The 22536-nt window shown below is 38.5% G+C and overlaps 1 protein-coding gene across 5 annotated transcripts in view; it reads right to left on the bottom strand.

Annotated features, from left to right (window-relative positions):
- Positions 1-348: 348 nt before the first annotated feature.
- ADD3 (adducin 3) overlaps positions 349-22536 on the bottom strand; it is a 69880-nt gene continuing 47692 nt past the window's right edge. For 3 of the 5 annotated variants that reach the window (XM_009277856.2, XM_009277855.2, XM_009277858.2), the window contains 13 exons: positions 15082-15220; positions 13429-13580; positions 13225-13305; positions 12000-12149; positions 10942-11085; positions 10755-10853; positions 9538-9720; positions 8461-8718; positions 7234-7353; positions 5832-5921; positions 4479-4602; positions 3449-3544; positions 2076-2737 (listed from right to left, as the gene is read on the bottom strand). In XM_009277856.2, coding sequence (XP_009276131.1) covers positions 2439-2737; positions 3449-3544; positions 4479-4602; positions 5832-5921; positions 7234-7353; positions 8461-8718; positions 9538-9720; positions 10755-10853; positions 10942-11085; positions 12000-12149; positions 13225-13305; positions 13429-13580; positions 15082-15220 — 1935 coding nt within the window. In that variant the 3' untranslated portion in view covers positions 2076-2438. Of the gene's footprint in view, positions 2738-3448; positions 3545-4478; positions 4603-5831; positions 5922-7233; positions 7354-8460; positions 8719-9537; positions 9721-10754; positions 10854-10941; positions 11086-11999; positions 12150-13224; positions 13306-13428; positions 13581-15081; positions 15221-22536 lie in introns of all 5 variants that reach the window. The other 2 variants (XM_009277857.1, XM_019471724.1) reach the window with 2 other exon arrangements.

Raw genomic sequence — 22536 nt, 5'->3', positions numbered from 1 at the left:
ATGTAAACCCATGCTGCAGAGCAGAAGAGGCAGACCAAGAAGGTGGGGAAGCATGCCCCGGGAGAGGAAAGCCTGCAGCACAAACCCAACCGAGGTTCAAAACAACTGCCTGACAACGCCGCGTATTTTACCACGGGCCTGTCCTCTTTCATCTCCAGGATCTGTGACAGAGAAAACAGCTGTCCTCTAATAAGATCAGACTATTTTCTTGCATAGCTTTCAGAAGAAGCACAAGCAAGAAGCCATCTTCAGAATAAATTCTTGAGAAGTTACGTGCGTAATCAAAACATCTTTTCTACAAGCGAGAGATGTAAGAGCACTGTGTAAACAAAAGGCTGCTATACAAAATCCATCTATTTAAAATACTGTTTATTTGTGATTTAACATTAATTAGCATTACATCTATGAGCAATTTCAGATAACATTTATATATTTTCCACAGGACACAAGAGTTGGCTGGCTCATTCTTTATGCCAAAGCAAGTAAATAGAGGCATTAGCAAAAGGTGCAAATAGTTCACGGTTGCATTTTAAAAAATATTTATGCACATTGCATTCATTTAGATATATTTTTAAAAAAGTTATGAAAAGCGTAGTTCACAGGTTACTGTTTCTACATATGTTGTAATACAACACAAATAATGTAGAACATAAAAAACAAAGTAAGCAACTGAAAGTTTCCACTATGATTAAAAACACTGATTCCAGTATTTAGTGATAGCTAGGAAATTGTTTCCAGGATCCATTCCAACATTGCATTATCACACTTACACGGTCAAAGCTAACCAGCCCCCAATCATGCTATAATCAACATTTTTGCATGCCAAACCACTCTCCAGCCATATTTAACAATTATATATTGTATAATATTTCAACCAGCAATTTGGGAATCACATGGATCTTTAAAATGTACTTCCTATTGCGATGACTGATTTACAGACAATTTGACACAGCGAAGAAAACCCTATGTTAATTTCTATGTTTAGTTTGTATTTACAATACAGTAAAAGTACTAAAATGACAATATCAGTAAAAATGAGTAAGTGGCAGTACCACCCTTACCCATGGCACTAGGCTCTGATCTGCTCTGGGTTCATCCAAAGGACAACACAGATTCATGAGACCCTTTTACAATTCAAATGAAAGTGAAGAAAAAACCCAAAGTGTTGCACTCTGTATGAATCCATACAAATTATTTAAAATGTCTAATATGGAAATGTCACTTTGCTGATTTAATAAAAATATCCCACAATCCATATCATATATTTAAAAAAAATAATCGCCAGACTTTTACTTTCTTTGTCTCCTCCTATTTTCTTACTATTTCACTTTCCCTTTTAACAGTTTTGTTTCCTTCATTTGGTTATGTTAAGAGATTATTTTTCTTCATTCACTAGCAATACCATGAGAGAAAAAAAACCCCACAAGTAATTTTTAAACATGAATCCAGTTCAATTTTATATGCTTTTATCTTTTGATTTCCAAGTCCCCGGATTCCTGAATTATATTTAAGTATACTCTAAACCAAGCATTCTTAAATACACTCTACTATTAAATGCTTGGTTCACATGCTTATAATACCTTTATACTGAATGGTATACAAACATTTGAACATATAAAATCTTCTTTTTGTTTTGCCAGTTAAACTAAATTATCAATGTTAAGTGTATAAAATCCCTTTTTGAAACTTTTGGAAAAATAAGGGTTCCCCCCCCAACTGATAGAATAAAAAAAGAAGTCTTCAAAAATTATATTTCACTAAAATGAAATATTTGGCAAAAAAGTTATTGAAGAATGGAATTCTTTAGACATTTTGTATAATTCCAAATAAACTTTCTCTTACACAGTTTTTCCCCTAATATTATGTGCCAGTGTATAATATTTCTATATGATCTAATCTTAAAAAAAGATTTAAGGTGTGCTGTTAATATGCACCCGCTCAAACAGGGGTACAGAAACATAAAATATATGGTCAAAATCACAATACAAAAATGTATGATCTGGTTACCAAATGAGACAGCAGTTTTAGAAGTCGTATGCTCACTCAACAGCAACTTTAATAAAGACTTAAACTGTACTGAAAAGTTTAAGGTCTGCAAAATACTCCAAGCAGGACTTGCTGCTGCATACTGTGATGGTATTCGATCTTGCTACGACGGTAATTGAGCACCTGCCAGCATAGTTCTACATGAAACTAATGAATGTTTCCAACCCTCACAGCAATTTTGGACACAGTTTAAGTGAGAGATGAAATAATTTTCAATTAACATGAAAGGCTTTTTTTGTTTTTTGTTTGTTTGGTTTTTTTAAAGCAAAACCTCTTCCAGTTCCTTTTTGTTTAGGCTAAAAGTCCAGTTACTGCACACCCCTAACACTACGCTGTTAATGGTCAACTTAAACATTTAAAATGTGCAATGTCTCCTCACAATAGAACTGCACTTACGCTTCCACCTTCTCCTTCTTTTTACTCTTTTTCAGAAAAGATGGGGTGCGGAATTTCTTCTTCTTCTTCGATGGGGATTTGGAAGGTGACCCTTCAGGGGACAGGGTCTCTTCTATCTTTTCAGAGCTTTTAATTGTAATCTCTACGCTCTCCACAGTACTAGTGGTTAACTGACTGACCCTCTTGGTGAGATCTTCTTCCACGTCATGTGCATCTTCCTTGCCGTTCACCACCACAACTGGCATCTCCACAGATATTAGGTTAGCATTCTGGGTATAGAGATCTTCATGATTTTCTGAAAGAACAGACAATTTTGCAATTATTTATGTATACTATCATGCAAAAAACCAGTACTGAAACAAAGTCTGCAAGCCTGGACTGTGATCCAAAGAATGAAATCCGAAGTGCTTAGATGTGGTTTTTCCCCCCTTTATCTACACTCTTCCTTGTTGTAAGCAGACAATACCATGAAAATGTCATTAAAGGAAAACGGGCTGAAAAAGCTAACCTTATCTCTGCCAGGTATATATACAGCTCAAGCTGTATACAGTATATACAACTACCGTCTACGCAGCATATACGTATACAGTCTCAAGCGCACTCAGAATTACGCTTTACTGCGAGACTCATTTATGAAAATGCAGCCATTCCATACAGAAGTCTTTGGAGAACAAGGCTTTCAAAATGCCTTCTTAGACTCTGCTGGAAAAGTCTTAAGCAAAAAAACCTAATCTTAACACTTTCAGTAAAATAAAAATACAATATCTACTTCCTCCACCTTATTAATATCTAAGTTTCAGTATGCCCTGCGTTGTTTTCTGTTTGTGAGAATTACGTATTAGAAAAAATTGGGATAAACAGTTTCTGGACAGAGTCCCACCCAGACTTGGTAGAAGAGGGCTCTTTTTGGCTCAGTCGACTTCACGCAAGTGTAAGAATGCAGCTGAAGAGTGGATGACTTCGGTTATCAGAGCCATTGGCATTGTACAGAAATTGCATGGAATACCTTCTAATTTTTCTGGGACATTTTGCGGGGATTGAGTTTGTGACTGAATTTGTGACACAGATGAACCGTCATCTGAGAATAATTCCTGTTCAGCATCTGCAGGACAAGATTTGAATTAGTAGCCATGCAAAAGTAAAAATCAAGCAAGAATGTCAGTGCTAGTACTACAAGATTACAGCTCTGCTAGCATTGTGTTGCTCATGCTGACAACATCAAGAAGTTGCAATACACAGTTTGAACTCTATAGAATTATGGATTTACATGTTTTATCTGCTAACAATCATTATATATTAGTTCTTTAATACAAAGCATTAAAAAGGGTGGCAGGGTTGCATTCCAAGTAGCACGCCCCATGGTTTTATCTAGCCATAAGTCACACAATTTGCTGTTATAGTAAGCTATTATGCTACGTTCCGAATGTGATATACAGCAAAATTGTCTTATTACACAATATTAGTGAAGAAGAACGCATAGTAAGTGTTATTGTTAAAAAAAAAAAATCAACCCTGCATTAGTAATTCCCTATGGAATAGTAGTACTGGAAGAAGATGTAAAAAGTGGAAGTAGATGAGTCTTGCACATTGGGAGAATAGAAGAAAAATTAAAGAAGCCAAGACCAAACATCTCAGTAAACTTTTGCTCAGCTGGGCACAGACCTGAGCAACTTGATCTAACTTTGATATCAACTTTGAGGAGGAGGTTGGACTAAGATGAGCTTCACAGGCTCTTCCAACCTAAGTTATTCTGTGATTCTGACAAAAAAAGTCATTATGTTAAAGGTATTTTTGTCAACCCCATTTCTGTGCAAACCTTTAATTGCTTTAATTTTAGCACTCACCAAAGTAAAAAAGCAAAACAAAACATTTAACAAAAAATTCTACTGTCTCAAGGAATAATTAGTTCTAAAGTAGTTGCCAACAGTATATGCTAATAATTAACATGTATACACTTTTTACAGTAGGTATTTTCAAACTAAAAATGAACTCATTATTAAAATGTAAACCCCAACATTTAAAAACGCACCACTGACCTTCCAACCCTTGCTGCTTGCGCTCAATTGTTTTCTTGTACTCTTCCAGTTCCTTTTCTGTGAGATGGCTGAACGGGTTGGGTGGTGCCGGTGGTGCATGCTCATCATCTTCAAATTGCATTGGCTGGAAAAGAGAAAACCACAAAATTTAACAGTTAAAAAAAGAAGCAAGCAAGCAAGCAAGATGTACTGGTACATGGTTACTGTCTCTTTTTTGCCCAAAGTTTGGTGACACCAGATTGGCAGGGAATACAGAAGAAAAACACAGATACATCCAGATGAAAATCACCCCATTTAATAGGCATTCACATAGTGATGAACACTGACTACTGAGCTGTAAATCACCATCCTTTTGCAGCAGCACAATCATTATTTGAGGTTTTTTTTTGTATCAAGGGGGATAGCTTCAGAGACCTGCCTCAACAGCTTACACTTCAGGGACTAATACACTCTTCAGAGAAGTGAAAGTCCTTTAACAACAGGGATTCAAAAATAAGGTTTCCCATATTTTCTGCAAACGCTGCAAGTTCTAGGAATTTTTTTGTGGGAAAGTAACTGTGCTCATGCTGCAGTTTAGGAATCTAACTGGAAGAGCTCTTCTGAGATGAATCTTACAATAACAAAATTAAAATTATTCTCACATTGAAAGAAAACTCATTTGGAAAATATACTTTTTGCCTGAAAATAAATAAGCAAACTCAGTGTTATCTCAAAACAATACTGAAAACCAAAATGAAGAAATAGATGTACTAACCCAAGGATGGTTGGAAACTCTTAGAACTATAGAATTCCAATTACAATTCATCACAGTTTGTTATATAACCAAATTAGGGATATCTATACTGTTTCGAAGTAAGTATATTCTATTCAAGAAAAGATTAGTGTGCACAGGTAAGAAACTGGAAACCCTCCCTCCTTCCCTCCCTCCCAATAAGAAGCCTGTTTCTAACGAAAGCTGTCTTCTACATGGTCCCATCTCACCTTTTAGACTCAGTTATTTCTGGGCCTCAATCATTTCCTTTAGCAGCGGTTTCACAGACTGATGAAAAGATTATTTTTGGCACTATGCATTGCAAAGTTCATCACTCTTTACCTTAAATGGTCTTAGACAGGGGTCCTACTTCATTAATTTTAACAGCAGGCAAACTTACCATTCATATCTCTATTTGAAACTAACATTTTAAACCTCTGAAATGAAACATCAATAAAATGTATCACACATCCAAAATTTGGCATTAAAATAATCAGTTCTAACAAAGCATTTAGAAAGAAAATGGCCCAAACTGATGTTTGAAAGACAGGCAGCCAAATAACCCAAAACATTTGTAAATCAATTAATTATGTCCTACTTACTGGACTCGGCTTTTTATCCACAACAATCCCAGCAAGCAGCTGAGACTGTGGTCCTGCTGTCTTTAGGTCATATCGGTTTTGCTCCCTTATCTATACAGAGAAAAAAAACTGCGTTAGAAACAGATATTTCTCTTTAACAAATCCTACGCCCACCAACTTTGCAAAGCCAGTAACACAGGCAGCAGTGAATGGCTGGTGGATGAAGCTGTATGCTGCTGGACCTAAAATTAAGATCTCTCCTTCCACCTTTGAATGCACTGCATATGTTGTTTAACCCTTCAAGTACTTCGAATATCCACCCTAGTCCCAGCTCCTGCACTTCATGTGAGCCAGTATTTAGAAATAAGCTCCAAGGAATAGCCTGTCTCTGAACCTGTCCTCTCCACCCCATAAATGACCTATGTTAAGCTACTGGAGAGATCTTTGTGGTCACAAATGTTGGTAAAGTTTTTCCTTCTGTGAATAACTCACTATTTTCCCCAAAACAACAGCCCTAGCTTCACACTGTCAGTGCTTAAGAGATTGACAGATCAGATATAAATACAAATACAGATCATATTAAAAAAATTCTACAGCAGATAAATAGGAATAAACTATCTAATGAGACAGTGGCATGCATGAATTTAAAAATCATTATCTGGGACTTGTTATTATTAATCTCTAGATGATTAGAGGGTGCCTTTCCAGTTCTAAGGAAGGGAGTTGCTCCTTCTGACTCCAGTTCAGTCCCCACGGATACTGATATAGTGCCTTCCAAGAAAGAAAAAAATATGTAATCAAACAAAAAGTGTCCCGAATGTCTGTTAATACAGTTATGCCTAGGGTGGAGTATTTGGTCAGTCTGACAGTCAGCGTCTTATGTGCTGGAAGGGAAAAGCAGTGAGATATTTGTGTTTACAGAGAGGTCCAACAATAATCTCTCATTTTCTTTTTTTTCTGCCATTAGGAAGCGGACTGGACCATAGAAACTCCAGCTTAATAAGTGCTAGGAGAATTAAGACAGAACAGAGTAAGATTACAGTCTGAGATTGAATCATGCTGTAGATGACTCACAGCAATTCAGTTCATGTTGACACCTAATTATCCACTAAATATAATGCTAAATAGCAGGGACTACCATTTCCAATCTATCATTTCCAAAGTTAATACTCATCCTTCATTAAACTATTGCATTCAAAATTTTTTTTTATATATATATATAGCATATATATCTATATACTTCATGTATATCATACATTTAAATACATGCTTTTTAGTGCCAAAAATCACATACACTGTAAGAAACTTCTTAGTAAAATCAGAACATTTGAAAATGTTATTTTACTGCTGTGTTGAATCATTACTTGACCATATAATTTTATTTGGAAATGTTACATTTTTCATTTCATTACACTTCTTTTACCTTATTTCTCTTTTCCAACACTTCACTTGGGTTTGTGTTTAGAGGAACAAATTGGTTTGGATCTTCAATTTTGATTGGCGTGCCTCCACTAGTCTTGGAGGTGTCATCAGCTTTCATCCACTTAAAGGGGAGGAAAAAAAAAAAGCTAAAAACCCCAGCATGATGGGGAGGAACATTTCTCAGTGTTGTCTTACTGTTAAAGAAGAGAGATAACGAAAGGACTTTCTGACTTCATTCTCAATTCTACATGACACCCACAAAATAATCCCAGCTCCTTACAAGTCTGTGTGTTTGCCCTAGAGGATTTAAGTTGCCTTGAACATGTATCATCAACATTACTTTTTGTAAACACTGAAATACATTCCTGAAAAATGCAGTACTAACTGTGTACTAATGAAGTCATATTTAGAAAGGATCACGCTTCCTAGTAACTGGCACATAGATCCACCAGCTCCAGAGCCCTTGTTCATGCAATCAACTTCCACCTCTGCTAACCACACATTTTGACTGTAGTTTTTTTCCTTTGTAAGCAGCGTTTTGGATCAGTTGCTGAGGGTGTTTCTCCCAAACTTAAGTTTAGAAACTCGCTAGCCTGCCAGCAGGAGGAGCTGATGCTTTTACAGTTGCACCGTGCAACTGGGAGTAGCCTGATAACAAATAACATGCTTTGTAGTCCCACGAGAGCCACCTCTTTCCAGGCTGGAAACACAGTGGAAGCATCTTGGTGAGCCCAGAGGAGAAGGAAAAATCTTGATCATCATTAAAAGTAGTAGCATGAACAGACTTTTTGAAGTCTGTTTTCAGTAGGCTCACAAACAGGAAAGGTGCAGGTAGAGATGAGTTAGAGCTTGTGACTCCCTTGTGTAGAGAAGAGAACAAATCGTGGGTGATTTAAAACCTTACTATGTTTGGTGGATAATTAATAGCACAAAAAAATATGGTAGAAAAACTGTTTTCTACTTCAGGAATCAGAACAGCTAGTAACAAAAGGGAAATCATTGTTAAATTTTATCATAAGCTGTTACTCCTCCAAACAGTTAAGCCCTGCTTCCCCAAACAGAGCGGGCCCTTAGTACTAACGTCATTAAGTCTCCCCAAAGCCTATTTTTATTTGTTTGATAAACTTATTTGCTAATCCTGTTAAAGATTTCCTCATATAAACTGTGTGTAATTTACTGTCTCTCAAGTTGTGCAAAAACCAAGCAACTGCCTAAAATATCTACCTACCGTGATCTTAGTCCTGGGACTGGTTTCCCCGTTCCAGGACTCCTCAGGCACATTAACTTTCAAGTATGTGTTTGGAGAGTTCAGCCATCTTGTCTTTTCTCTCTGTTGCCTCTGCGCCAGGAATTTCAGGGGGGAAAGCGGGACTGTATCATCTTCAAAGGAAAAGGCGGTCACAGTGGCTGGGATCTCAACATCACTCTTATGTCTGGGTTTTTCTCTGACTAATGGTTGCCTATAGGCATAGCCAGTTCTGTATCCCTATGGAGGAGGGGAAAAAAATTGTTTTAAAAAAATAAAAATAATAAAAATAAAAAAATCAGAAAAAGGTATCCAAAGAAGTCATGGAAGTTTTGTGCTGCCCTATATGCATTAAATAGGTCCACTGAGCATTTCAGAGAACGGGCTAGTGGTGTCGTCCATCATTCATACTATTAACATTCAAGAGACCCATTTAAAATACAGTACAGTAGCAGTTGGACAGGACCCCAGTCACACTTCACCTTCCTCCCACCTTCATGAATGTGTGACCACCAAATGACCCCCTGCTCAGGTTATGACCTAGGCAGCTTTCATGAGGACGTTTATTTGTCTTGCACAACGGCACATCCTAGTTCATGACACTCCCCCATTCCTCACTCTATTTGTATTAAAGGCTGTTCCAGAATTCATACTGCAATGAAACAGACATTTCAAACAAATAATAAATTATCATCTTATTTCCTAATATTAGAGTTAATAATATAGAGGGAATCTGCTATGTCTATTTACTAGGTGGTAATTAAAATATATTTATACTACTAAGCTACTACAAAGAGCAAATATGTTTGTTAGATGGGTTGGACAAAATTTAAGTTCAAAATGTTATAAATTCTTACCAAGACAGAATACTACTGTCAGATTCAGTGGCATAATAAAAACTAAACCAAGCAGAAGAGATTTTATATACAATAAAAGTTACTCCGTCTTCATTTTTAAACTCACAAAGAAACCAGGAAAAATCGTTTGCTTTACAGAAGCTAATCCTACACTCAAAAGCTTACAGAGACTATATGGACAACGCCATCAACGTGCTCTCACCAGGTTGTCCAGCATACGCATGAGCGCTTCAAACTCTTGCTCCCCAACTTTCCATTTTTGTTGCGAAGCCATATTAACTCCACCTCCTCCAGTTGCTGCCACAGCGTGTGTGGAAGGCTTGAACTTCTGCAGATCCAGTAGTAGGAGATTGTCTATCCCACCTGCTCCAGCTAATGCATGAACCTAGAGACATCAATGAGTGTATTTCATTTGTGGAAAAGCTTTTGGATTCTCTGCTTTTCTGAATTCACAGGAGAAACATACTTAAACACATGCTGCAGTTATTTCTCAGGCTAGTTTTCTACTGTGCAAAAATGCAAGTGATTCTTACGGAAAGGATGATAATATCTGCTAATAATTGCACTTTAAAAGGAGCAGACTCAAACACTAGCTTTCAGAGTACCTTAAAAAGGTCTTTCTAAGTACAAGAATAAAAATTTTTCATTTTTATCTCTGTTTCAAAAGGAATGAGTGATCGAACTCAAATGAATGGCAGGACAAGGGAGGAAAGGAAGGGAGTGGGAGACTGCCATTTGCACCTCCAAACGCCTACTTGGGAGGACAGGATGACTGGAGAACAAGTAAGGGCAAAGTGAGGAAGTTTCTGGGGATGGGCTTAAGAGTTATGGAAGGTGAGGACACTTTCAGTGGTCTCTCTCCACAGGTTATAGATAATAACTACCTAGTTAGGTATCTAGGTAAAGTTAGACAAACAGGAAACAACTGATTTTGGGACTCAAGTTATTTTTAAATATGCTACCCTCTACCATTGCTCCAAAGACCTTTTGTTTATTTGGTTTTATAAATCTTTGTGATCACAGGGAGAAGCTTCTTTCCTTGTCACAACGTTCAGCTTTGATAAATGAGCTGGATGTCGAGAGATCTTCAGTCACACTTCGACATGCAGAGAGTACCACAGAATCTATTATCTGATAGATTCCCTGCATGAAGCTCACTCCCACAGCATGGAACAAAACCTGCACCCTTCAGAGCGTAACACCACCAATACTCATTCTAGGAAAAGTGATACGGTATTTGTGCTGTTCCTTCTATGTTTTCCTGATTATTCCAATTTCTCTGACTTTGACCTGGCATATGATTACTGGATTCCACAACCCCAAATATTTTGTAATATTAGAGATCTTCCCATCTGGGATGTAATCTATAACTCAGCAGCATAAGTGTTTGAAATTAAATACGGATAAATTCTCTCTCACCTGTGTTTCACAGGCCAGTTGCACATTGAAAATATAGTGGAATGCTTCTTCCAGTGTCTCTCCTAGTGCTACCACACCATGGTTTCTCAAGACTAATACCTAGTAAATGAAGACACTAATGTTAAATGGTAGAAACTGGCGCAATACATGAAAATTGTTTATGAAGAGCGTGAATGAGGTTGAATACCTTGCAACTGGGTCCAAGAACTTTCTGAAGCTGAATTCTCTCTTCTTGTTCATCAAGAGATCCCTGGTAGTTGTAATAAGCAACATCTCCCAGAATCAGAGCCTCTTGTGATATGGGAAGGATGCCACACTTCATAGATGAAACCTGTTTCAAGAAAATGAAGTACTGCTAATTAGGAAAAAATGAAACTCTTAAAGCCCACATCTCAACCACCCAAGTCTCAGCAGGACGTACTTTGTATCTTTGCTAGAAGAGAGACAAACTATCCATAGTGAGAGCTTAGAAACAATACCTTTTTTTTTTTCCCCTAGTCTAATTTGCAATAGGGTGACAGAGCTGCTGCTACCCAACCTAGGGACAGATTCATTATAGGAAGAGAAAAATTATCCCAACGAAGTTAATTTTTGTGAATTTTATCCATGTTTAATTCTTGGCACAATCCTATTTAATGGTTTTTCCTTCTTTCCCGCTTTTATAACTTCAAAAAGCTAGTATAAAAGAAGTTACCCATTCCTTTTTTTGTCTGTAGTCAAGGAATGCATATATATGCATTTATAAATAAAATAATATGAATTTATCTATTTATCTCAAACCAATTCTTTCAAGACTCCTTACATTTTTATCATTGTTATACAGACCATTTTTAACTTATATGTTAACTATGACGTTTTAATAGTGAGGTAAATCCAAACTGAACATAACTGTTAATTAAGCCACTTAAAAAATGGAGTTGCATAATGCAAATGATGATTTATACAGCACGTTATATGGTCTTAGATGCTATAAATGAAGCCTGTGTAAACTATATACTTTACAGCCGCCTCAACCTGAGTACAATCGTATCTGAGCATCAGTTTTTTCCTACCCATTTCACTGCAGTGACCCAGCTCTCTTTCTCTGCTTATTTGATAACCTCACACCTTTCTTTACCAGTGTAGAGTCAATGTCAGAAACAAAAATAAAACTGCCACAAGCAGTGATTCAGATTCAGAAGTGTGCTCTAAGTTCATACGGTAAACCTGCTTTCTTTTACTCTTTATGCTAGAAGGAAGACTTACAGCTGCTGTTGCAGGAGTATGTATGTGTATTACACATCTGACATCAGGGCGTGTGGAGTAGATGGCCACATGTGGACTGAATCCTGCACTGTCAATACTTAGAGTCGTACTTCCCTGGTCAACTACATCTCCTAGGATGTTTACTTTAACCTGGAAAAGTCAAACAAAGGAACAATATTTAAAAAGTTTGCGACAACTGCCATTATCTACAAACTACCCTCCCTTTCTTACTTGGTACCAAATTTCCCCCCACATATTTAGGGCTCAGAGCACAAAAAAAAGTAGGAGAGTAGCCATGAATCTGTGCCAATAAACCATCCTGCTGTCCAAGCCCTTGACAGTTGTTGGAAGTCCAGCCATGGAAGAAGTAAAGATAAGACCCTGATACAACATATATTCCTCTTTGATCTGGCTGACCTTTCCTTGTTTCTGATTTTCAAAAATGAATTTCAGTAACATTTCCTACATTTTAAATAGGAAGAAAATTCAGCCTCTGAGAAATTTCCAATGAGAAAATTAAATGCATAGGGGATTTTCAATTTCATGAGAACATTAAAATAATAATTCCAGGATCAACAAAAAACAACAGCAGGGTCATATCAGGTCTTGTTCTCACGTTTGCATTTTGGTTCTGTGTTTGCTGGTACAATGCTATCAATCTCAATCTGCTACCCCTTCCAACCGAAGGTAGTTTCTTTACAGATACATACTGACATGAAGAACATATGGCAGGTTCTGCACCAAAAGATGAGTGATTTAGAAGCTACCATTGCCTAAATGCCAATCTGTAACTTCACCCAGCTCCTTTGCTGGGCCTGGGGAAGGTTATTCAACTTTATTTCCCCACTTATAAAGATAAGAGCTGATTCTACTAACACTACTCCTACAGAGTCATTTCATATGTATTACCATATTGTCAGGTTATAAAAGGTTGCTGTTACACTGAGACTATTCGATGAGCTTCATTAGACAGGAAAACAAAACTTTGCTGCTCCACACTGAAGCTGAAGACAAAGCAACAGAAAGCAAAGCTAAACCCAAAAAGAAATGCTGAGGACAAAGGATGCTAGTATCTAAATAGTTAATCAGCTTTTCATCTGGTGGGTAAACATTAAAAAACAAACAACAGCATGATTATAGTTCAGAAGTCCATTTTAGCAGCCACAAAATTCTTTTAGAAAACAGGTTGAGCCTTGCTGGTTATTACAGCAGGTGAATGACGTACCAAATTAGAAGCTGAAGCTTCAGAAAAGGACAGACCTCTTGGAATGATTAGAATATGGTCATGTTCTTTGCTTACTCTTACCTGCAAAGGAGGAAGAAAATGGATTACTGATCTATTTTTGAATTTATGTTATTCAGGGGGAAAATTAATTTGAATGAATAGGTAAGATTCCAAATAAAAATTTTTATTCTCTAAAATACTTACTGTGATATAGGCATTTGGCAAATGTGCCCACCCAAACAAGTCAGCCAATCTATATAAACTCGCTAACTTGCAACGAGTAAGTTTTTCTCCCTTAACAAACGAGGAGGTATCTATCCCAGGTAGATCATTGATGGGTGTAATCATTCCATGGCCTGAAAAAACAGATAAAAAAAAAGATGATGGCCAGTCAGACAATTAAATAACTTCTAGCTATGCCACTGATCTTCCAGAAGCAGTGTATTTAAATTGTGAGCATAGCAGTACCAGCAATTATTAGACTGGAACTGCACTGCTGGATTTCTAAGGTCTTTACTGAAACCTCTGTTACTTTAAGACAGTAGGAACCATACCCAGAATTTAAGTCTTCATCTCTTTTCAAACACAAGAGAGGTGAAATACCGGTTTCCTTTGAAGTACCACTCGGATTTTGATCTCTCTCCTGATTCAAGTTCCTATACGGGACTTGAACTGCGCTTTAAGACATTTGCCACTAATGAAGTATTTTTACACGTTACTTTGAAAATTACAGGACAACACATTCCTGCTGGATTTCTGACACCAATATAACTAATCTGAAGAGATGGCTCAGTCTGAGCACTTTAATTTAGTCCTAATGAAGAAATTAGGATTAGTGCAAGAGTTCTCAAACAGCTAGACAGAAGAGATCACCTCTTAACAGAGAAAGCACACAGATCAATTTCTCTCTTTGACTTGTGACTACACAAACATACACTTCTCCCCTTCATGAATGCGTGATATCCCTTTGAGAGCTACAGGCTTTGCTTACAGGGAAAGTTAAAACCGGAAGAGGTAAATGCCATTTTGGTTTTCAACAAAAAGAGTATGCACTTTGAGATTAGTTGCCCTGAGTCCCTGAGCAAACACAGCAGAGACACCAGTTGGACCTGCAGTCTCACTAACCAGCCAGAGATGCGGAGATAAGATTATTTGGGCACTCTGTTGTTCTCTTCCACTTGTTTTGTTAAATGAACTCTGAAGAGCCATTTTGGGACCAATTCTCAAAAGATGCTGAATGCTGACAGCTGCCACTGTACTTCAGGCTTGTAAGCTCCCATATGATAATCCACCCACAGAACTTAAATCGACTTTAATGTTTCAGTGCTTCATGACTTGGAAAGAAGAACTTGGGTGTTATCTGAAAGATCCTAGTGACATCTTTATAACTAGAGTGCATACTACAAGCTGTTTTTAACTGTGGGAGCTGTTTGTGTAACAATTCAGTTTGCCAGGCTATTCCCTCCACCCCCCCTTTTTTTTTTTTACTAATAATTTATACGCAAGACTAGAAAAGTAAACAATCTAAACTGTTATGTATTTCACAACTCATGTTAAACTGCTAATAGTAATGGGGTGCAGCATTTTGTTCCCTATCTCAGTTAAACTTTTATTAGCAAATTCTAGAATAACTGAGTGTGAGGACTCCCAACATTTTGGATATCATTATACGATCAAAGAATTTGAGAGAAAGAAGCCTAAAAAGGAAAGTTAAGGCCACCATCTGTACTACTTCACAGCTGAAGCAAGCTCTGACAGAACTTTTATTCAAAGAAAGAGGAGATCCCAGCATTGCTAAGCCCTGGTGATAATAAAAAAGGAAGAGAAAAAGTGCAATTATATGCATAATTCACTTACTGAGCGAAGATGAGGAAAAACCTGCAAAAGAGCTTGCTGTAATGTATTCAGCAATCTGCTGTAATGCAAGCAGTCCAGTGGGGTTATTGCCCTTCTTCATCTGTTCTTGAATAAGGCATTCCAGATCTTCTCTAAAAGCCTGTAGAAACATTTGAGAATCATCAAGGAAACCTGGCTTTGATAGAAATAAGATTATTATAGGTGGGGCTGGTAGCTTTGCCTGTTATTAATGTTACATGACACTTCCCCTTAGACATTGTTTTTAGTTGCTTCTAACTTTGCCAAAATTCAACCATCTCACATAAACTTTGTATGCTAAGTATTGGCAATTTGCAGGGTGGGAGGAAGGAATTTGGTCACAGAGGGTTAACTATTTCCCAGAACAAGACAAGATAAAATGTATTTTTGTAAATGATAACAAAAAACATTTTTATCAATAATTAAAGAGTTCTCCATAGTTTGGAAGGGGTACTTGAAATTCGATCAGGATGTGTTGCTTTTAGTGTTGGATATTTTTTAATTCTGTAATCCCTCTGAAAATCCATCCAAATTTGATAAAGTTATAAACAACTGGAAAACTGGAGCTCATCCATGCTCAAGTAGTATCACAGACATGCAAAAACTAGAAGGAACACTAGGATGTCATTTCCTCTCTATTTCTTTCCTTCTCCCAAAGCAAAAAACCTTTCCTTCCCTCTTCTCCTGTATAAAATATCTGCAACCCCAAGAGATAAACTCATGAAAAAGGTTTTCACAGTATCAAATTTTATATACTATGCACCGTGGACAAAGCCTGTTCCTTCTAGATGACAGACAGATTAACCATTATCCACAACAAATGCCTGTCCTAGGACTACTTCAGTCTTGACATTTCTAGACTAAGTAAATTCTGTTCCTTCAAACTTTCCTTAGAGGTTATATTTTCTAACCCTTTCATTATTTCTTGGCAGCATCTTCCAGCTTTTGTCTGAACAAACAGTACGCAAAGCTGCATACAACACGAGCTGAGGTGTATTGCGAACGCTCTTGCTGGTTCATTCCAGAAAGACATTTGGTGTCTTTACCATGCAGCTGACTCCTATTATAACTCCAGGCTATTCCCAGTATGTAATTGCTCCTTTCAGTTTGCCTTCCTTAGCAGAGTACTTGCTCTCAATTAAAAAAGGAAATAGTTCTGTATGGCAAATGTAATTTCTTCACTGAATTTTAATTCAGTCCTCCAAAACACCCACTTTGTTGGGTAAAATCCACCAATCTCATGACATAGTCTGTTCATCCAACAATTTTGACTCTAAAAGAGAGAGTGCTACCAGACCCCCAAAAAACATCCTCAAGGCTCTACTTGATATGGCCTCTCAGCTGGACAGCTGAGCATCCATAAGTACACTTTGATTTTCAACTTTTGAGACACCTTTGCTCCTCCTTAGATTAATTTTGTCAGGACCGCGTGTGGTATACTTGTAAGACTAGCCAGATTTCCACAAGTAAAGCCTCTAAAAATTCACGTGGACTGACTGCAGTGATCTGTTACATGGATGTCTCTGTGCAGACCAGACTACGCATGCAGCATCTCCCAAACAGCTGAACAACCTCTTGCTAGCCTGAAGATACACGGGCAAAGTCAGATTTTTCTCTTTAGTGGCTGCTGTAGGTAAGATCTATGCAGCAGCAGAAGGGAGCAGATGGGGAAAAGGAAAGAAGAAACAGGGAATCGAGTGAGGAAGGGAACCTAACTGGGACTGGGAGAAAAGAAGTGGAGGTATGGGAGGTGGATCAGCACTGGGAGCCTGTAAGGGAAACTGATGGGAGGTAATTATGGGGAGGTAATTGCCAGAAAGGCAAACAAGGATTTGTGGAAAACAGCAAGTGGTTGGAGAAAACATCCTGACCTTCATCCTTCATCTATCAGCAGATGACTGTGAAACCCACTCCCTTCAATCTGATTCAGCTCCGAGGATGGCTGTCATCATCATGACTCCATGTGTTCCAGTGGCAATGTGGGTACCACCCTTACTGACAAAATTACGAGCACTGTCCCCAGCCTGGAACCTGAACGTGGCTGCAAGCCCAGAATGCTGGAAGTCAGATATGCAGAGGGTGTTTCTTTGCCCCTCTTGAACACAAATAATAATCTTTAAGCCTACCCCAGTCATCTCGTCCCCATGCCTCATTTGGCACACAGTGGCTAGTTCTCACTAGAAAACAAATTCAGTATTTTTTCCTCTTCTCATGGCTTAACACATGGCCCTGTCCCTTTTTTGCATGCTACTCATACTCTGTTGAGATGACAATTGTTATTTATCTGACAAGATTTTCTCTGGGCAGATAATTACTGTAAATCCAAGTGCTTCACAAGCATTAACTTACTAATCCCCGAAAAATGCCTTTAAGGTGCAGCAGGGCCCTGTCATCATTTCCACAGAACAGCAGCGTGGAGGTCGAGGTCAGATGCTTCCACCAATTTGGGACATTCATTTTGAGAGGCCCAGAGCCCCATTTGCAGAGCACTGGGCAGTAAGTAGTTTCTTACATACTCAAAGCACAACTCTCAGTGAAAATTCAAGTGCAGCACTGTTTTAGCACGCACTGCCGTACCTCAGGGTAACAAGGTGGATACACAGAAAATCACAATCTGAAAAACCAGGAAACACATGATTCAACATCACTCATGACAGCCCAGTTTAAATTCTTGAGGCTGGTTACTACCTGAATCTGAACATCTCTCACTACAACCAAAGTAGTTTTGAATGAAATTCAGATGCATGTGATTTATACAATCCCCTGTAGAAGACACAAGGATTTTTCACAGAACTAGAAGAAAGCAAGCATTTTGGTGGTCGAACAGCTCACGGTGCATAGAAAAAGGAGCCAAGGTCCAAACTTTATGTTAAACCAACCTGCTTGAAAGCGTATAAAGTGTAAAATAAAAACAGAGTTACTTCCTTGGCCCTTTACACATCATATCCCTCACATTACAGAAGGCTTCCCTCCCCCAAATCCCCAAACCACATAAAACAGACTTTCAAGCACCAGCCATCCCAGCGCCAGCTCGCTTTTCTGCTAATAGTTCACCATGTGGCTACAGTTTTATGGCACTTTCTCCTTCTGTTACTGTGATCTATTAAGACTGCAGAGACAACGACTGGCCAATATATTTCATCAACAAGCTATACTAACGCTTATTTTCAAATTCTGTCATTCCAAAATATTAAATTACTTCTCAAATATTCCTGGAAGAGGCCTCCTGCAAGAAAGCTCTGCCATTTCACACTCTGCAAGGCTGAAACGCTCTTTCAGTCTTGTTTACAATCTGTATATAAGGAAACTGCACATTTGTAGTCTCCTGGGGGCCATGCGGAAGACAGAATTCACGAAATTTATGGAAGTATTTGCTTGGGAGGAGATGGAGAGAAACAGTTATCTGTATTATATTAAATCACTCTCACTTCAATTCAACAAGGACTATAAAAAGGATCTGCAAAAACATTCACAGTAAACTCTTATTAGTCATATTCAGACTTTTTTTTTTTTTTTTTAACCTGTACAAGTAATGTTACTTCTGTAGCCGAAAAAAGGTAATGTATTTTGGGCAACTTTTGACAAAGATTTTTTGGTTTATTTCTTATTGTATTTTTAATTCTTCTGCTTTCTGATCATGTTATTTTCCTTGTTCTGAGCTTAGTTTTGCTCTCTGATGCTAACAGCAGTATATTATACACTTGCTGAGGCTACTACAAATGAGGATTTAGTGTTATATCAACAATCTTGTTAAACCAAACAAGCAGCTTTCCTTAAAAATAATTTCAGAAATAACAGAAGATAGGTAAAAGCCAGGGCAAGTAGCAAACATGGAGGTTTGGGACGAGCTGTAAAACAGAGGTGAGGATATGGATGAAGTGCATAAAATAAAGTATGCAATTTATCCACATGCCAATGCGCAACAATGTTTTCTAGCAGACTGCAGCCTTCAGCGTGTCACGCACATGACTCACACACATTCCTCCATGCATTTTTATGAATATTTCAATACCTTTTGTTCATTGCTACAGACCTTTAAAACTCAGATCTGTATGTCCTTAGATAGACATCCCACATGTACTAACACATCCTTCCTCTGTTTCTGATAATTCCCGATGGGCTCATATGAAGGGCATCACCTTCTTCTGGACAACAATTTACCTTAAATATTAGCCATTAAATGAATGATATTTATCGGAGCTTTCACTGTACAGCACTTATTTCTGTAAAACCATTAGTGCACAGGGCTCCGATTTTGCGATCTGCTTCTGAAAAGCTGACTTTAGCCTGGAGTCCAAGTGGTTTGGTTTTGCTTTCATTCACAAGACCGTAACATATATATGGCATTACACTGCAACTGCCCACAAGTGACCAAGTAAAAGTCATGCTTGAGAGAGATGTTTTCAACAAGATGACAAACACACTGCTCTGCCACAAAGCAGATATTTTTCAAATGGAAAGGTCACTAGTAATTTCAGATGTAGTATTTGACAAGAAAATGCTGAGAAAGGAAAAACTGTACTGTCAGATGAATGAAAAATTGTTATTCAGCTGTATGCTCAGCATTGCTCAATAAAGAGAAAGTTTCAGCTTTGGGATTTAAATAGCTCTTTGGGTACATGTGGGGTTTTTTTTGTTTGTTTGTTTGAAAACACTAAAATTTTAGACATAAGATGATACAATAAGAGCAGTAATTTTTTTTTTTTTTTTTTTTTTTTTGTTTTTACAGTGGGGTACTGAGTCCCAAAGTAAGAAGCACAGCACCTCGTGGCTGCCCACGCTGCCTGTCAACACAGCTGCACCACTTCTGGACTCAGCCAACCTGCCCGTGCCTGTACCAGTGCTACAGCAAGGCTGCCGCATGGATAACGCACCCCACCGTAGCTGAGAACTGTTTGCACAAGCATCCTTCTGTCTTCAGTGAGCTCACCTGCCCAGCCAAGCACCAGTGTCCCTCCTTGTTTGTGCTGGAACAGCACTTCAAGCATCCCGCTGAAAGTTTGCATAGAAAACAACCCGTGGTATGAAAACTGGGCCCATGACAGCTATTGGAAAGAAGGCCAAGCAACATTTCAGACAAGATGCACAACTAGGTTGATGCCGAGTAGAGCTTTTATTCACCTGGCAGCAGCCAGCCACCTAAGCAAACAGCCTGACCTCCGTACGCAGCAGGCTGCAAACTCCCCTTCCACTACTGCCAGCTGAGGCTATTCTCTTCAAAACTGCAGTGGGCTGAACTACACTACGTTACACCAGAGAAAAACATAGTTTTGCACTTACACCATGAACCCAAGCATCCCCTGCATAGCCAAGCCTGCCAGCTGCTGACCTGACTGCCTTGGGCTGGCAGTGCCTAGCTGCTCTGCTCCCATCTCACCCACCTTCTGAATGCCACTCCACTACCTTGCACTAAGACATGAATTTCCCCAAAACTCACCAGTAAAAATATACAGGGCAGCTCAGCCTGCTCCTAAAACCGTTTCTAGAACTCCATTGTTTCTAAACTTTCTAACTCTTTCTAAAACTCCAGCCAGCTCTTTTACACCAGCTTAGACAGCCTTACACGGTACTGCAGCCTGCAGAACAGATACAGCTTTTATTGATAGAGTCATTAGTTGCATGATTAGGTCAACATCTTTCTAGCATCGTAAAATTACTTCTCCAGAAATATTTGTTATCATAATGCAAATACACATCATAAACTCAAGCAGCTTCAATGCAAAAGTCTTTCAACTTAGACCTGCAAGGGCTCTCTGAAACTCAAGAGTGAAGTTACAAGCTTCAGTTCTGACTCATTTACTTCTATTTGCTTTCAGAAGGACAGTCTAAGTGTGAGCTGACAGTTTAAATTGGGGCTTTTAAGAGTCAAAACAACATTCGCACGTACCAGTTGACAACTGGTATTTTTCAGTCAATATAAGCAGAAAAACTAGAATAACCAACTTGCTAGAAGAACCTATTTTACATGTATACATGTCTATATATAGCACAGAACAATGAAGTTGCTAGAAAATTTTAGTATTAATCTCTTCATCTTGGTAGGCAGCCCTCTGAGGATGTTAAGAAGTATGGAGACTCATAAGTATTTTGACTATCTTTCTATGCTGTTTCTTGATTGTTGACCATTGATTTCTCCATGTAGTGCTTATCCACTCAAAAGAAGCAAAAATAAAATAATAAGAAAAAAATTTTCCCTGTAAATAGAGAAAACAATGGCATACAGGTCATCTGCAAATACTCCACACCATCGCAAACCTTTAAGAGAAGAAAGCATGTGCTCACATTAGGACTAATTACACTAAGGTCCAAACAGTTTGACAAGTCAGTCTACAGGAAAGTAGCTAGACAAGATATGGGAGGTCCCTACATTTAATAGCAGCACTGCTCTTAGCCTAAAAGCTGCAGAATAATACAAGAACCCCCTTCACCTATTTTCATTTTTGCCCATTTTTGATCAGAGTTTATGTATCTTAAATCCATTTTTAAAAAGGGTCTAATTCAACTTATCTACGTATAAATGCACCCACAAAGAGTCTCTAAGCCAAATCACCACCATTGAAGAAAATTTTCAAAACTTAACTGGTATTTTGTTCTTGAGAGCGAAGGGACGTTAATTTTAACTCCTGTGCTGTAAACGCAGCTGCCCGTGGAGAGGAAGACCTTCACCGAAACAGCCGATACGGCTTTGTAACAGGCTGTTTCAGGACTGGAGTTTAGATACAAACAACCGGTGCCCTAAGTGGAAAAGGGTGGAGTTGGCCACAAAAAAACCGCCAGTGAGTTAAGGCTGGCGGGGAGAAGATAAGAGTCACAAAAAGTGTTTGTTAACACCATGGAAAAAAAAAAAAAATGGGGCTTCTGTGTTAAGACAGAAAGAAATAGGCTCAGTATTAAATATGGGGAATTAGGTAAAGTTATAATAAACTCTTCACTTGCAGTGAAGTGTGTGGATATCTGGGCTGGATTCAGTGACTTGACTGAGAGCAAGCTGGTCCCATACAGAGCTCAGCCTGCACCGGTTTTTCCAGCTCCTCTAACCTGGTACACACCAGCTTCTCTCCATGAGCCAAAGCAGCATGTTTACTCCCGCGATAAGCAGCCTAGAGATACCCTATGATTAAAAGCAAAACCTGAAGCACTGAATTCCTTTGCAAAGCCCATCTTCAGCACACCCAGCTCCCAAAGTCCCAGTGGCAGCAGTCACCACACTCACACAACTGCTGCTGTGAATGGGGGGTCTGGGTCCCTCCCTCGTGTTTGCTCATGGAGTAAAGCCATGCTATGCATCTTGCTAGATAGAATATAAGGCTACGACCTTATTGGCATCACAGAGACATGGTGGGATGGCTCCTATGATTGGAGTGTTGGGATGGAGGGATACAGGCTCTTTAGGAAGGACAGGCAGGGGAGACGAGGAGGGGGTGTCACCCTCTATGT

Source organism: Aptenodytes forsteri, unplaced genomic scaffold, assembly GCF_000699145.1.
Source record: "Aptenodytes forsteri isolate BGI_AS27 unplaced genomic scaffold, ASM69914v1 Scaffold15, whole genome shotgun sequence".
Classification (NCBI taxonomy): domain Eukaryota; kingdom Metazoa; phylum Chordata; class Aves; order Sphenisciformes; family Spheniscidae; genus Aptenodytes; species Aptenodytes forsteri.
This window is presented reverse-complemented; position numbering and strand designations above follow the sequence as displayed.